General features: G+C 43.9%; 2 protein-coding genes across 5 annotated transcripts in view; both read left to right on the top strand.

Annotated features, from left to right (window-relative positions):
• Positions 1-11,073, top strand: part of add3a (adducin 3 (gamma) a) — a 76,845-nt gene extending 65,772 nt beyond the window's left edge. For 3 of the 4 annotated variants that reach the window (XM_031864535.1, XM_031864534.1, XM_031864533.1), the window contains exons 10-15: positions 983-1,237; positions 1,849-1,953; positions 2,045-2,131; positions 3,993-4,116; positions 6,631-6,723; positions 8,222-11,073. In XM_031864535.1, coding sequence (XP_031720395.1) covers positions 983-1,237; positions 1,849-1,953; positions 2,045-2,131; positions 3,993-4,116; positions 6,631-6,723; positions 8,222-8,472 — 915 coding nt within the window. In that variant the 3' untranslated portion in view covers positions 8,473-11,073. The remainder of the gene's footprint in view (positions 1-982; positions 1,238-1,848; positions 1,954-2,044; positions 2,132-3,992; positions 4,117-6,630; positions 6,724-8,221) is intronic. The other variant, XM_031864536.1, reaches the window with a different exon arrangement.
• A 97-nt stretch (positions 11,074-11,170) lies between these two features.
• Positions 11,171-15,603, top strand: part of mxi1 (max interactor 1, dimerization protein) — a 53,300-nt gene continuing 48,867 nt past the window's right edge. The window contains exon 1 of the mRNA XM_031864537.1: positions 11,171-11,700. The gene's annotated coding sequence lies outside the window, so the exon portion shown is untranslated. The remainder of the gene's footprint in view (positions 11,701-15,603) is intronic.

The following is a 15,603-nucleotide window of genomic DNA, read 5'->3' as shown; positions in this document are numbered from 1 at the left end:
TTCTGTGTGTTCGCTTTGAACAAACAAGCTCGGAGGTAAATATAAAAATGACATGAAGAGAAGGATACTCGAGATTTCTTCTCCTTTCTTGAATCTCAGCACTCTGTGGCATTTTGAGAGGTTGTTTTTCGACAAAAAAAAAGGTGTAAACAGAGGTCCCTCTCTCTCTCTCAGCATGTCATCTCTGTCTCATCCCTCTCTCTTCTGACCCCTCATTAACTCAGCATTGGTCAGAATCAAACTAGTTACTCTCCACATCACCCTCTTACAACCCAGCATACAAATGCGAAGACCTCCCTGATTTGAATGTGTAAAAAACAAAACATAATATGAAACAGGACGTTGTAGAAAAAAGTGAATGCCAGCACACCAGCATGACGGTCTCTGGACAGAAAAGGGTGATCGATTCAAGTTGAAAGGTCAACTTCGAGCATGGAACTGAGATGAATAGTAAAAGGACAAAATGAAAAAGAAACGGAATGTCAGTGTGAAGCCGACAAACAAACAGCGGGACCATGTGAGAGTTCAGCGACAGAGAAGAAGGGCCGGAAATGGGATGTGTGAGAAAGAAAGGAGAGATGAAGAGGAGAGGGGTGAGTGGAATAGGCGGATGAAGGGAGAGGGACAAGAGAGAAAGGGTCAGAAAGGAAATGTCTCTCTGACTCCGTCCTCTGTGCTGCCAGAAGCCCCGTGCTCACAACACTGTGTGTGTCTATTGCTTTCATTTGACTAACTGTGGAACTGGCAGCTCAACCAGGGATGCAGGAAGGGGAATGTATAATGATGTGATCTATTGAATAGCATTCGTGGGGTAAAGTTACAACAGCGGATACATAAATACAACAAGTACGAATGTATGAATTAGCCTCCCGTGTGGCCATGAGCTTTTGTTTTGTTTCCTGGTCATTGCGAGACGAAACAAACCAAATCGTCTCCGATCAAAGAAGTCAAACTGTCTGCGTGGCGTTGTTTCCTGCTGCAGGGCTACAGGACAGGTTACACATACAGGCACGTCATCGTCCGAGAGAAGCCCAGGCACAAGAGCGACGTGGAGATCCCCGCCACGGTCACGGCGTTCATGTTCGAGGAGGACGGGGACTGCGCCACGCGGCTGCCCTTGAAGTTCCTGCAGCAGCGGCAGCAGAGGGAGAAGACGCGCTGGCTCAACTCGCCCAACAGCTACACCAAGGTCAGCGTGGAGGGCAGAGAGGAGCGCTACAACAGCCGGACAACCACGGTGAGTGTGTGTGTGTGTGTGTGTGTGTGTTTCTGTACGTGTTTGTGTATTTATATTTTGTGTGTTACAACGCAGTTTATATAATAAACCCAAAACACGCAGTGACAAAGTGAAGTTCAATGTCGGTTGTTGTTGACTGCTTTGTTTGGTCGGCAGTTGTTCCTCAGTGTTTGAAAGCTGATGTGAGGTCGCCACCTACAGGCTGAACAGAGATCTACATTGTTTTTTAATCTTTGAGGCATTTAGCTCCGTGATTTTATAAAAGAGTAGTCCAGTGATTTAGTATTGCACTTCTACAAGGTTGGATGTCTCACGGGAGATGCATTTGAAAAGAATGATCAAAATCAACGAGCAGACACTGAAATATCTGACTGTATTTTTATAATGATGGTGGATCCTACAGTTCCCTTAATGCAACGCTGTAGAGTGTTTCACCAGACCCTCTCTGACCGCTGGATGCCTTTCTCTTCAGATCCCCGTTTAATAACCCACACTTCTGATTAAAAATATCATTTGACTGTAAAGATCTATATAAATAGGGTTGCATATAATAGTCACAATAGAGATCGTACATGCGTTACAGTGCTGGTTGTTGTTCCTTCCTTCTACAGTGGATGAAGGCGGAGGAGACGGGAACCCCGATCCGGATCGAGGACCCCAATCAGTTTGTCCCTCTCAACACAGACCCCAGTGAGGTGCTGCAGAAGAGGAACAAAGTGAGTCCAGCGCTCGTCTCCTCTCGGTCGGCATTGTTTCCGACACCGAATGCTTTCCGATGACATCGCTGTGCGTTTCGTCCTATCACAGATCAGAGAACAGAACCGCTTCGATATGACGTCGTCAGGGCCGCGCTCTCAGCACCTCGCAGGCATCCCAGTTGATGAACCGCGACGGGTGAGAATCATTCTCTTTGGACCTTCTGACATTTTTTTAAAATTCACTTTGTCTGCTGGCCTTTCGGCCTGATCTAGATCTATTCAATCACTGGTGCCAGACGGAAAGAAGGCGAATCATCTCGTGTCTACGAGCATTCTTCACAGGAAAAACAAATACCTGGATTAATGCAGATTACTTTTAATGTTTGATGTCACAGTCCAAACTGAAAATAGTTTTGTTTCCTGCTAAAGGAAAGAATGTAGCCGTAAACCGAGTTCTCTGGCGCCAAGTTTCAGAATATTCTTCCGTTAATACATATAACTCAACAGCCCTCAGGCTGAATAATGCAACACCGTACAGGAATGTAATCACATAGATGCCAGATCGACCCCTCCCTCCTTATTTTGTGCAGCCCATCAGGGCTATAGCATATTCTGTGACTGAGATTATATTGTGTTTTGTTTTGTATTGTTTATAACCCTTTTACATCTGTTTGTCACGCACCAGACAATGCAGGCATTTTAAGAAATATAAAAAAATCTGGACTTCATGGAGAGTTTTCATCCATTTTTAGCTGTTTTTTAAATGTGCACATAATATACAGCAGCAACGTCACAAACAGCAGCTGCTTCTCAATGTGTTTTTGTTTTTCTTTGTGTTCAGAGTCAGACATTTCAATTCCATTCTGCTCCAGAAAAAGGGTCCCGTGTGTGTCTTTTTGTGGGCATGCAGTGCTTTATTGCCTGTTGGACCAACAATACAGATTTCCCTCATTACTGGTTATTGAGCAATGACTCAAAGGTGTTTTTCAGTTATTCCGGCTGATTAGACACCAGTGAAAACACCTGTGTCGGCGCTCCATCGTTGTGTAAGGAGCTTTAATCGCCTTCCTCAGTAGATCACCAGAAAGCACAGCCAGTGTAGTGACACCTCTTGACCACTAGGTGGAGCTAAGGAGAACATTTTGAAAAGGCAAAAGGAACCTTGAGTAAGTTGATGTTTGGACTTAGTTATCAAGATAAATGATTAGATAGACAATGATGAATACATAGGAAAGAATAAGGTAGAACATATCTCATTTAGACATTTCCATGTTGATGGTCTTGTGGTTGGTGTTCTTGTCCTGAAGGATCTGGCGCAGATAAAAGTTCTGGTAAATATCCACAAATGTTTTCTAATTGTTGCCGTCGCTGTGGAGTCATTTTACACATTATTGCCCGTTCAGAACAGAAAACATTGCATGTGTTTATTAATGTAGTGACGCCAGTTTTGAATTAATTTTCAACCGTTTTAATTCTGCCGTCGACGGAATTGCACGAGTCGCTGACAATGACATGTTGTGTTGGAGCATGATGGTCTTCAGAGGAAGTGTCTTTACACAAAGATCTTGTGAAATGTGTGTTTTTTCGTGTGCACACGTGTGACTTGTTTTGTGAGTATGCCGGTGCCCCTGTAGTGTTAATTGCATTAGTGCGTGTCTCATGCTCGGTGTTTATGTTTCCACAGTCTATTAAAAAGATGTTGGCTTGCAGACTAATTAGTCGGTGATTATATGAGCTCTGTGCGATGTGGTCGACGCTTTCATCTTTATGTGAGCAGCCTCAGTTGGGTTGTAATGAATGATTGTCCCTCTCGCACACAGTGGGTCTGTGTGGATACCAGTGTGTTTTCTTTGTTTCCATTTGTGTGTTTAAATCAGTGGTTGTGTGCATGTGTTTATGCTCTGATGCGTACAGTATCAGTTTTTATGTGTGAGCTTTGGTTTTTAGCATCTCAGAAAGTGTGTGTGTGTGTGTGTGTGTGTGTGTGTGTGTGTGTGTGTGTGTGTGTGTGTGTGCGCGCGCTCCCATGCTCACCCCTCTCCCTGTCTCCTCCCCAGCCATACGTGCCCACAGAGGAGGAGCAGATGGCTCCCTTGCCTCCCAACCCCTTCAGTGAGCAGACACAGAAGGAGCTGCAGGAGTACCGCACAAACGTGGAGAGGAGGCATCTAGGCCCCAATGGTAGGACACACACACACACACATGCATTAACACACACACACACTTGAGCAAACATGCAAACTCATGAGTTCATGGACTGGTGTGTGTGTGTGTGTGTGTTCATAGGTGTGGATTTGTTTTTTTGAACTCTTTCACGCTCAACTTGCAAACACCACAAGAGCTCAGTCCCACTGAGAGACATATGGACTGCTCACACTGGCACACACACACACACACACACACACACACACACAGTGACTTGTACTTTGTGTGTGAGCAGTAAACAATCATGCAAATCTGTGAAGGTTCATTTAACAACTACTTATTGATCTTTAGACGATCAATCAATAATCAATCCGTAAAGCCACAGTTTGGAAGCTCACAGGAAGAGATTAGTTTGAGCCGGACAGACTCGACACTAGATTTGAGCCGCAGCTCCTTCAAAAGATGTGTGCGTCTCATGTTAGTCCGTCTTTTATTAGAGTCTGCTGATGTGTCAGCGGGGCAGATAGTATCAGCCAAGACCGGTCAATCACAGATATCGGTTTATATTTTGGCAGTAATCAACTGCAGCAAAATATGTTTCATAGTTAATGTTTTTACAGATAACCGTCACCTCAGGTTCTCTGAAATTATATATATTATGTTTACACACATACCCGATATAACATTATCTTATTTCTATAGTTCCCAGATGATGGTATCGGCCTTGAGAACTGACTATATATTGTTCTAAGAATCTATTGGATTTGACCTGAAGTCTCATCCTAGCAGGTTCCTCTCTCTAACGAGTGTCAGGCTCCGTCCTCCTGCAGTGTGCTCCGTGAGCGAACACATTCAACTGTAGAAAAGACAAGAGCCTAACAGCCAGATGTGAGCACGTCCTGCTGAAGCCTGTCAAAGTGGTTAACAAGCCCCATCTGACGTTTTCAAGTGCTCCGAATCGGCTAAAACAGCCGGAGCAGATTTCAAACTGAGCTCGATCCAAATCGGGACTTCTTAAAACTGGCAAATCTGTCCCTCCTCCCCCCCCCCTCCTCCTCCTTAAAATCTTGACTTGCAGATTGATTACTGTACACGTTGAGTTAGTTCTGTGCTCTCTCAGCAGTTTTGTTGTTAATAAACATCCATGTAATCTCACGGTCTGTAGTGATGTCACCATAGCGGTGATCTCAGTGGACACACACACACACAGTATTGTCAATGCTAATCATATTATCCCTCTGTCCCACTGCCTTTCAGACAGGCAGGGGGGGAAATCAATAGTGAACAGATAGTGGAGGCGGGGTTGATCACTAGTCCCCATTCTGCCACGTTGGAGCAGATTAGCGTGTGCGTACGTCAGCGGGCACACGTGTTCATGCGTGTTCACCAAAATCGATCGTCCTTATGAAACGTGGTGTATGACTAAAAGATGGCAGACCGAACACACAGCGGGTCTTCACACCCACCACATGAGCAGAGCCCGTTGCTATGACACTGTTGCCTCCACAGGCCCACGAATCCCCCGATGGCCAATCTGGAAGCAAGCTGGAGACCGTCTGTCATGGCCTCATATGCGCCTGGGCAACACACACACACACACACACACACACACACACACGTATAGGTTTACCCTGTGATTAGTAGAGTCCAGTCCATTTTTAACATTAAATGTCAAAACTGACTGAATAAAAGGACCCACTGTAAGCAGTGCGTGAGGTGCACTTTCATTGGATTTAGTAACGTTCGACGTGATGAGACCCACGCAGCTCATTCGATGCCCTGACCTCTAGCTGAGTTCAGGCCTTTGTGCATGTAACATCTGACGGAGGACATATTCACACTCTCACCGCACGGACCAGGCTGTTATGCAACCACGTTCTATATGCTGTGGAGAATGTGCTAATGAACGTGTTAAAAAGGAGATGGGAATGTCATGCATTCACACGAATCAGTTTTCAACACTAATAAAGCTACTAATGCGGAGCTCGACTGTAACATTCTCTGTACAAAAGCTGTTATTTGATCATTTAAGAGATACAAAAACACTCGTGATCATTTAGTGTCATTGCTTTAAAAGCCATGAAGGAACACAAAGGGCTTTTGAAGATAATAATAAAAAGATAGGTTAGGAAATAAGAACATCTTTAAGGATATGAAGTGCGGTAAAAGTTGCTATTGCTCCTTTTGTTCATTTTTAGCCTGAAGTTTGGAACATAATTCGGTACGATACAGTTGAATGTGTCCACCCTGCAGCCCAGAAGTGTCTGTTCGTCAGTGGGACACTCAGACACCAGGAGACACGGATCACAAACGATCAACAAGGATTTTGGGAAATTTTGTGGAAAAGCAGCTGTGCATGGCCTGATTCTAACATGTGTGTTACCACTAATCTCTCCAACCCACCCACTCCCTGACCCTTCATCCCAAATCCCCCCCAACCTCTCATCCCACTCACCCCTGCTGTCGTCCCACTGCTTCAATCCTCCACACCGCCCTGCAATCCTCTCATCCCTCCCTCACCCTCACCCCCCCTCCTCACCCTCCCTGCAGATGGAGAGCACGAGCTAACCTCCGACGACGGCTCCACTCTCTCTCAGTCTCTGTCTCTCACCCAGTCCCCGCAAAGCACTCCAGCTAAAGAAGGTATGAGAGAGAGAGAGAGAGAGAGAGAGAGAGAGAGAGAGAGAGAGAGAGAGACCATGTGCGGACTGTCAGGATGTGTTTGAGTGTGTGCGCATGAGAGGGCAAATTAATTGTTAATTCAGTATGCAATGCCTAAACTACTGTGCTATGAGTTTGTACCCCACGAATGATTTTTCATGTAAAAACATGTCTATAATGTCCCATCCCCTCCGTACGTAAATATTTGCTTATTCGTAAAAGTCTTCTGGGTCTGACTTTAAAGGAATAGTTTGACATTTAGCTGTAGCTCTCTCCTTAAAGCTTAGCCATGAGTTATGACATGAGTGTCATACTGTTGCTTTTTAAAGAGCATAGATCACAAAGTTTGTCCTCAACCTCGAGTGCCGCAGCGTCCTTAAACGCACCACAAACTAGAGTTCAAACGAGTTCATATCAGGACGAGATCTTTTGCCTCTCTGTTGCCTTTTGGTGTAAAACATCACAGACCTGCCGTACGTGAACACGCTATGATGTCGCATCACATGATTTCTGGGTATTGAATAAGTCGCCTCTTGGATCTACAGTCTCGTATCTATTAACCAAGAGATTTTTGTGTCTGAGGCCAGTCGGTGTGCATCGCAGCAGCCTCCTTACGGGTTGTAAATAACGACACTGATGGATTGACTTCCTGTCAGCTGCCCTCCAGCACTAACACGCACAACCACACAATGAGTAACAATTAACCCACGACAGCACATTGGCTCAGGGGACACGTATTATCTGACACCACCGCTACATCAGCCCACAGTTGTGCTGAGACCAGGTCAACTGTTGCGTGAGCCGCTTTTTAATTTCGTGTTCTTTTTGTGTAAAAGGAACACAAGAAACCGTCTCTGTTTTCATGCAACATGATGCCGCTGCTCTGCATTCCCTAATCTGCATTTGCAACGCAGAGAGAGAGATGTGACACTGGCAGGCCTGTTTGGTGAACATTCATTAAGGCAGTAGCTCTAAGCCACTGTTCAATGCCCCATTTATGTTAAGGTGAAAGGAGGACAGGCTCTCTGGGCTATATAAAATATGTAGAGCACTAGGACACCGTGTCTCTTTGTGTGACGTTCAACACACAGTTCAAATAGTATCGGTGTGTTTGGTACACGAGGGACATGAAAGCCTCACTTTAACCAGATACCGTATCATTTTACAAGCTGTTTCTGTCATTTTGTCCAAATACATGGATTCTGTTACATCGCTCCCTGTGTGATGGACATGAGTCTGATATATTCTGTGTATTTATGTGGACTGTTGTGTCTCGCTATTTCCCACATTATCTCCACTTACATATTAGTTCCCTTCGACTTTGCGCTGAGGTTAGTCATATGAAGCGTCATGCTTGTTATTTGTTAGCTGGGTGCTGTCTGTGAGTAGGGTGCGTCTGTCAGCGTTGAGTGATGTGGCCTTCCTTTGTTCCTTGATCCCTGTCCTCGCCCCAACCTCTGTCTCTCTGCTTCTCCCTCAGACAACCACACAGGCCTGATGAACGGCAAAGACAACCACGGCGACGTGGACGAGGAGCTGGCCAAGCGCGTCAGCCGGCTTACCGCCAGCGTGGAGAGCGTGGAGATCAAGGTGCGCTCCGGCGAGAAGATCGAGGAGGCGCTGTCCCCCGAGAGCTCACCCTCCAAGTCCCCCAACACCAAGAAGAAGAAGAAGTTCCGCACGCCGTCCTTCCTGAAGAAGAACAAAAAGAAAGAGAAGACGGAGGCCTGAGAGCAGACGGGAAAGGCCGTCTGCACGGAAGAAGAAAGAGGGGCGGCAGCCACCTTTTCTGTTTCATGTCTGTGTTTATATTATGTCTCTGTTTTCAATGTCCTTTCATGTTTTTAATTTTATTCAAATTTCTAACAAAAGGTTTTATGTGCAAAAGGCAGAAGAACGGATCACGTAGAGAAAATGAATTGGTTTTCTACAACAACAAAAAAAGGAAAGATCTCTGTTTGTGAAGTGTTGGGATGGGCATGTGGGCGCACAGATTAAAGTTGCAGCAGATTGGAGGTGACTCGGATGGGTCCAAGGTGTTGGGTGTCTGCACACGCGATCACCTGTGCAGTCCTCTAACAGGGCTCCTCGGTGTCACGTGAGGCCCTTTAGATCCCGAATAACTGGCTCCTCCTGTGTTGTTTCCCAGGCTGAAAATAGAACTGGAAACCACCTCGCGTGTATCTCGCTTTAAAATCCAATTGTGTTCAATGATTACGTTGCAACATTGAGTGATGTTAAACTAAAAGTTGACACTAAATTAGTTTTTAAAGTTTTGTTATTGAATCCTGGCCACCTGACTCAACAGTGAACTGAGAGGCCACGTGAAATTTGAAGTCACACTGGAAAACCGGTGTCGGAATTGACAGCCGAAGGGTTTGTGTTGATTTATTTACCGCGTGAGGATTTCTCTCTCTCTCTCTCTCTCACAGGCTTCTGATACAAACCTCCTCTTCAGCCGACTGGACAACATAGTGAGGATGAAGGCCGGCAGTTTATCACAACCAGGTTGACATAATCGCAAAGAGCCACTGACTCTCACTCAAATTATTTATGTCGCATTTTCACATCTCCTCTTCATCTCAATGTTGTTTTTGCCAAAACTAAAAAGACGAGAAGAAGACACAACCTCATTTCAGTAGCGCTTCACCGTTTGTGTCTAGTTTGTCATCTCATGAAATGTGATCTTTTTTTTTTTTATTCTACACACATTCGGTATTAGTCGACTCTGTTTTGTACTCATTTGTAAGCTTTTACAGAGAATTACAGCTGTTCTGCACGTTTTCTCTTATATGGCCGACTATGTTCTTTAGTGATGCCTGATTGCTGAAATTATATTCTAATCTTCAGAGTACACAAATTTACTATATAACACAGATATATGAAAACTGGATATGTTGGCTATAGATTTTTAACTATATTTTTTATTGTATTGCGCTGCACTTTTCTTGTGGTATATAACGTGTTTCAGTTGCAGGTGGTTTCACCAGTGAAGGAGATTTGTGAAGTAATTTGATAAAAGTTGTGCAAAGTAGCAAGCGAGGCATGGTGTCGGGAGGAAGGTCGAGGACCCCGAAAGTGAGTCGAATGAAGCGGGACAAGAATAGTCTCTCATTGGTGTCGCGCGTGAGAAATCATCTACTTCTCAACGGAACAAAACAGGAAGTGTAGTGTCGAAATACTAAGTCCAAATATCTGCAGTCGCCAGCTGAAATGAGAGTCGCGGGTCGTGGACTGAGGACCTTTTTGTTTGATGTGTTTCTGTGTTTGTTTTTAAAGCCATATTCAAATTTTATTTTTCCTCCATTGTTTTTAATGATGAGACAAGGGTTGCGATCGTCGTCTGCCTGCTCGGGCGTCAATGGACCCTAACGAGACCGCTGTTAAATCTCCCCCGTGACTGCATCGACACCCCTCAGGCCCCCGGAAACTTTTATTTCTTTTTCAGTAACTACATCCACTGCAGCTTTATTTGCCATTTATTTTCTCCTGGAACTGGAACATTACAAGGAGGTCGTATAAGGACATTTTCATTTCAGCTTCTAAAGCCCCCCCTCGTGTCATTTCTCCAGTAAACACGATGGTGCTGTAACTGTCAGATGACCCACAGTTGAACTCTGCAAAGCCAAAGTGTGACGGGTTGCCACATGTCCTCCCCCCAGCAGTTTAACCAGATGTACCAATATCCCAACTAGCAATGTGAAGTATTGGATTTGGGGGGGAGGGAGGGAGGAACACATCTTTAGCTGTGTTAAACGATGGCTTTTGGCTCCGGGCAAAGAGCTGCTGAGGTCACACAACTGGAAGATGGAGAAGGGAGGTGTGAGTTTGGAAATGGAAGTGCATATATATATATATACACACACACACACGTGTGTTTAGTAGAGAGGGGCAGTGGGTAAGGACAACCTGACACTAACGCACCATCTTTTCATCACTCAGACCGTCTTCCTCTTCCTGGAAAGTTCTTTTTTTTTTTGTTTTTTTTTTCATCCTCCATGTTTATCGCAGTATTCGCTTTCTTTTTGTTCTTTTAGTTTGCAGAGAGCGCTAGGCTTATTTCATTTTTATTAACCATTCTATGAGGTGAACTGAATGTTATTTTCTCCACTTTTGTTTCCGACTGTTTGCACCTTGCTTCACTAATGCTCTCTCTCTCTCCACCTCTTTTTCTGTTTTAAAATAAATAACGAGTTTTGCTTCGGCATGCCAGAATAAGCCGAGCTACTTTGTGACCTGTGAAAATCCTCTATAAATGGTTATCTAATGGAGTTGCTTTTAGATGTATTGCTAATCAGTGTAAATTCACAAATAAAGCTGTATTTTAAGAAACGGAAGCTCATTTTTCATGTTTGTTCATCACAATTTGCCTCATTCCTCAAAACAGTTTTAAGTTCAACATAATCCATGCACGCTCATTTTCCTTTATGCCACGATCATGAATTCAGCAGAGTAGAGCGGCTTCAAAGTGAAGCACCTATGTGCTGAAATACAGGGCTTTGCTGTTAAATGAGCAGGAAACACACACACAGTACCTGGTGCCTTATTTTAAACCTTCATCCAAGATGTTGGAATATGAGAATGAATATATTGTATGCGTGAATAGTTCAATCAGAAAGTTATGGCAAATGTGATAATGATAACAGGCACAGGAAATGTGGAAGCACTCGCGCAGACGTGCTGTGAAATGCCGAGTGAGCAGAATGACGCACTGAGATCTGCATTACTCTGTGAACACAGAGAGAGCAGTGTATAAGAAGTGGTTTCTCCAACACGCTGTGTATTAATTCAGAAGGTACACATTACCTGAAATGCACCGTTCTGTGTGAGATGTATTGTGTTAGTGACATACTGTAAATACCGTGTGTCATTGTTGTATTCTTTGTGTTCTTCAGAGCAGTGGTTTTCCAGTGAGTGTTGGGACTGCCACGGTGGATTGCAAGATGATTACTGGTGTAGGTAATAAGAATATCTCAACTCTGCTGCACCACCTTTTTTATAAGCTTTGATTTTTTTTCTTGTGAAATACCGTCTAGTTTTAAGAAAAAAGAATTAGCCTCAAGACGAGATGAGGAGTGGGCTACAGAGGTCTGGTCAGCTTCACACCCCTGATTTTTTTATTTTATTTTTTTATTTGTAGTCCCAATTCACTCAAGTGACATCACATGAGGACATTAATCAGATCTCACAAGCCAAAAAAGCCTTTAAACTACTTTTTCCAAATACAACGTAGTCCCCAAGACCTGTAAACAGACTGTAGTGTAAAATCAGTGGAGTTCTCCTTTAAAGGGTAAAGAAAGAGGGAAGGAGCCGCTGCTTTAAACAATGGTTATGTTGTTCTATTCTTTGTATGAGTAGGTGTGACTTTTTGTCTGGCGTCCTTATGATGTGTCCACAGATGTTCACTTTACTGCCAAAGAGTCCGCTTCTCTCTTAAACTTTGAAATCAGCTGCACTCCTCCCGCAGCGCGGTCGCCCGTCTCATGTCGGTGCAAACCTGTCGCAGATGGACAGGACGTGGCGTCTGTGTTGCACAGCGACTGTCCAGCAGAGTATACAGGCAACTTTGTGTGCATGTGAGCAGCCGGTGTGCCTTGACTGCATTGATATCCTCAGATGCAAAACTAAATATGCAAAACCTACAGTATGTGTGTCATAATGGTGTGTGCTAACCGTACAATGTGGGAAGATTGACTCAATAGTTACATCCTGACATAGAACTAGTTTACCCCCAAATCTGTCCTTACCCTGCGGTGACCTTAAATCATGATAATAATAATAATAATCTATCTTTATGATACCAAGCTGCTGCAGATATTATTGGTGATGTCCACTGTGGACTGTCCATTGCCTCTGATGATGTCACTTTATTTAAGAAAGGATTAGAAATGACATCAAAGTAATGGTGCCTTTTCTCACCCGAGCCTATTGTTACTTGGTCTCTACCTGGGAAAACAACACAATTCAGTTCACTACCGTCAAAGATCATCATTTTCAGGACATATACGGCAGATAGTTTAGTTGACAATTTAAGAAACGGCTGAATGGTTGGAGAAAAAGTTACTTGAACGTAATTTTTTTTAAAACATGAGCGCTAAAGGCACTAAGAGCCCCATCAGGAAGTGTTTTAGTGAGAGGGGAGGATGTCGTGAGATAATTTATTGTTTTACATGTAGCTTCCATATATCTGTAATCCGGTGCTGGCGTCAGTGAACGTGATATCAGTCTGCAGCACTTTATTTGGCAACGTTCCTGATATGAACAATAAAAGCGTATGAGCAATCCTGTGACTTGTGTGTCTCATGATTGTGTAAATGTGAAGTCTGTTACTGGCAGTTTAATCAGTGCTGTGGTGTTAATTCACGTTCAATTTATATATTTATATGAGCAGTGAACTTGTGATGTTTGAGAAATGCTTGTTGTGTTTCTGCGTAAAGGTTTTCTGTAGGAGGACTTTAACTGCCTGACCCTTTCAGAAGAAGCAGTGCGCTTCCACTTTAAAAGGTCTTCCTGCTGTAATGTCGTTCAGTTCCAAATAAACCTACTGAAATGATTTGAATTTCTCCGTGTGGTGGCAGTGGTGGGATGGTACGCCTTTGTGAAGTTGAAACCAGTGAAGGAAATAGACTGGAGGAAGAGCATGAGGTGTGGATGAGATTCTGAGGTCATTTGATTGGTTTGTTGTTCAGACTTCATGGAAAGACAAAAACAACAATATAAGAGAGGAAACTATTGATCCCTTGGAAATTGAGTTTGACTCGATAAAGCTTCAGCTCTCATAATGTGTTCCTCTTCCTGTTTAGATGGATAGAAGATAAGTGGAGAATGTATATTCACGAGTTCTATGTTGGGAAGTTTATTTGCAACATGTTACAGTATATTGTCAATTCTATCAATTCAGGAAAACAAAACAACTTAATCATCCAGTTTTTAGTCAAAAACAGAGATTGATCACAGTTATATTGGAATATGTCTGATTACTTTAGTGGCCCTGGAAACTGAGTGCACTGCAACTCAAAAAAGCGCATGCAAACATCTTCACCAACTTGACAACCGCTAGAAAACAACGCTTCAAAGTGAGAAACCTCAACCGAATACAGAAAAAATGCTTAAAGTTACAACGGAAATAAGTCACGAAAAAGTGTCTAGGGGACGTTCATTAAAACACACCGGCCATGTTTAGTGTCCCCATACAGACTGTTGTTGTTTTGTATCATCAATTGTGTTTTGTTTGACTTGCAGCGTTTCTGAGTGTGTTTCTGAGTATGCATGCTGCGCGTGAGCCGTCAAGTTGGTGAAGGTGTTTTCTTCGCTTGCTCGTATTTTTTCTATCTGCGTGTTTTTACTTGAGTTACCGTGCAGTGAGCCTTCAGGGCCACCGTTCTTTCACATGAGTGTCCCATTTCAGACACACACACATACATTACACACACACACACATCCGTCCTATTGCATCATGTACTGCACAATTAAGGAGGTGAAGAGGGGTTTTCTCCTCTCCAGACAGCACCATGCTGGGAGTGTCAAAACAATGAACCTACTTGCGTCCAGATGGATGATCCGCTGGCGGACGGTGGAAACCTTGATAGGCCTTTTTTTTCAGGACAACCATACCCCTGCACACACACACACACACACACAAGCACCGCCCCACCCCAACAGACCCTGCTAGACACCCCAGCACTCCAAGCTTCTCAGCTACCAGAGAATGCAGTGATGCCTAGAGGCCTCTGGGATGAATTAGGGACTTATAAACAACATGAGAGGTCAGTTTGGTCTGAGCGCAAATGCACACCCCATGGGACCACACACACACACACACACAGTCATACAAGCTGGTGGTAAATTTTGTTCATCCATGAAGCCTTCTGTGTGAGAGAACTTAAACCTTTTTTTCTGCTGCCCACATAAGGCCAAAAATAATCAGTTAATGCAGTTTTAGTAAAGTATTATGAAATCGACATCCTTTATTGACCTCAGTGGCCTGTAATCAACAGAACTAATAAAGTAACATTGTCTGCAAAAGTGTCTTCTGATGAAGTAATCACGATACAGTACACTGGGAGTACAGTACTGCTGTGTTAGTGGCTTTATTGGCTTGAGTACATAATGGTGCCCTCATAGCACTGTCCTGCGTCGCTGAGTGGGTCGGGTGAAAAGTGCAAGTCAGTGTGTGTGCGTGTGTGTGTGTGTGGGGGGGTTGGGGGGGATTATTTTGTGGTATTGATCAACTGCTCTGTCAAATCCGTGAAGATGTATTATGTTCATTTTGTGCTGCGGGGCAGTAAGGATCTCACTTATGGCCCCTTAATCTTTAATTCATTGATGGCCGACATTATAGATGTTGTTTGGGAAACCAAGACAAGGAAATGTGCTGAGCAGCATTATCTCGGTGTTTTATCATTCCTCCCCCAACAGGCAACGCGGTGCAATTCTTTTTACCATCGACATTCAAGGGCAGGGGACAAAAGGGAGTCGTCAACAATGACCTGATGGAGGAATCACATGACTGGGTTTACTGATTGGCTGGAGCTCTGGCCACAACTCGCAGCCAACTTCCCCAACTATCCCTAACTTTCAGTGTGACCACACCTTGCCACTGCTCTGGTGTGTTTCTGGAGTTATGCCCTCTTCAGTGTGCGATAGTCCTCAGGTTCGAGTAGTGGTCACCAGTAAACTGTGTTAATTATCTGAAATATCTGGCTGTTATCTGCTAAATGCTCCACTATGTTCACCAGCTAGTCACTAACTTTGACTGCCTGCTGTTTGGTGCTCATCGGGTATGAACATTCTGTATGGGTGTGCATTTGAGTGAAAACAAAATCAAGACACTTATTTATATGGCCCAAAATTAAAAGTTTC

Source organism: Anarrhichthys ocellatus, unplaced genomic scaffold, assembly GCF_004355925.1.
Source record: "Anarrhichthys ocellatus isolate YVR2014 unplaced genomic scaffold, GSC_Weel_1.0 scaffold31, whole genome shotgun sequence".
NCBI lineage: Eukaryota > Metazoa > Chordata > Actinopteri > Perciformes > Anarhichadidae > Anarrhichthys > Anarrhichthys ocellatus.
This window is presented reverse-complemented; position numbering and strand designations above follow the sequence as displayed.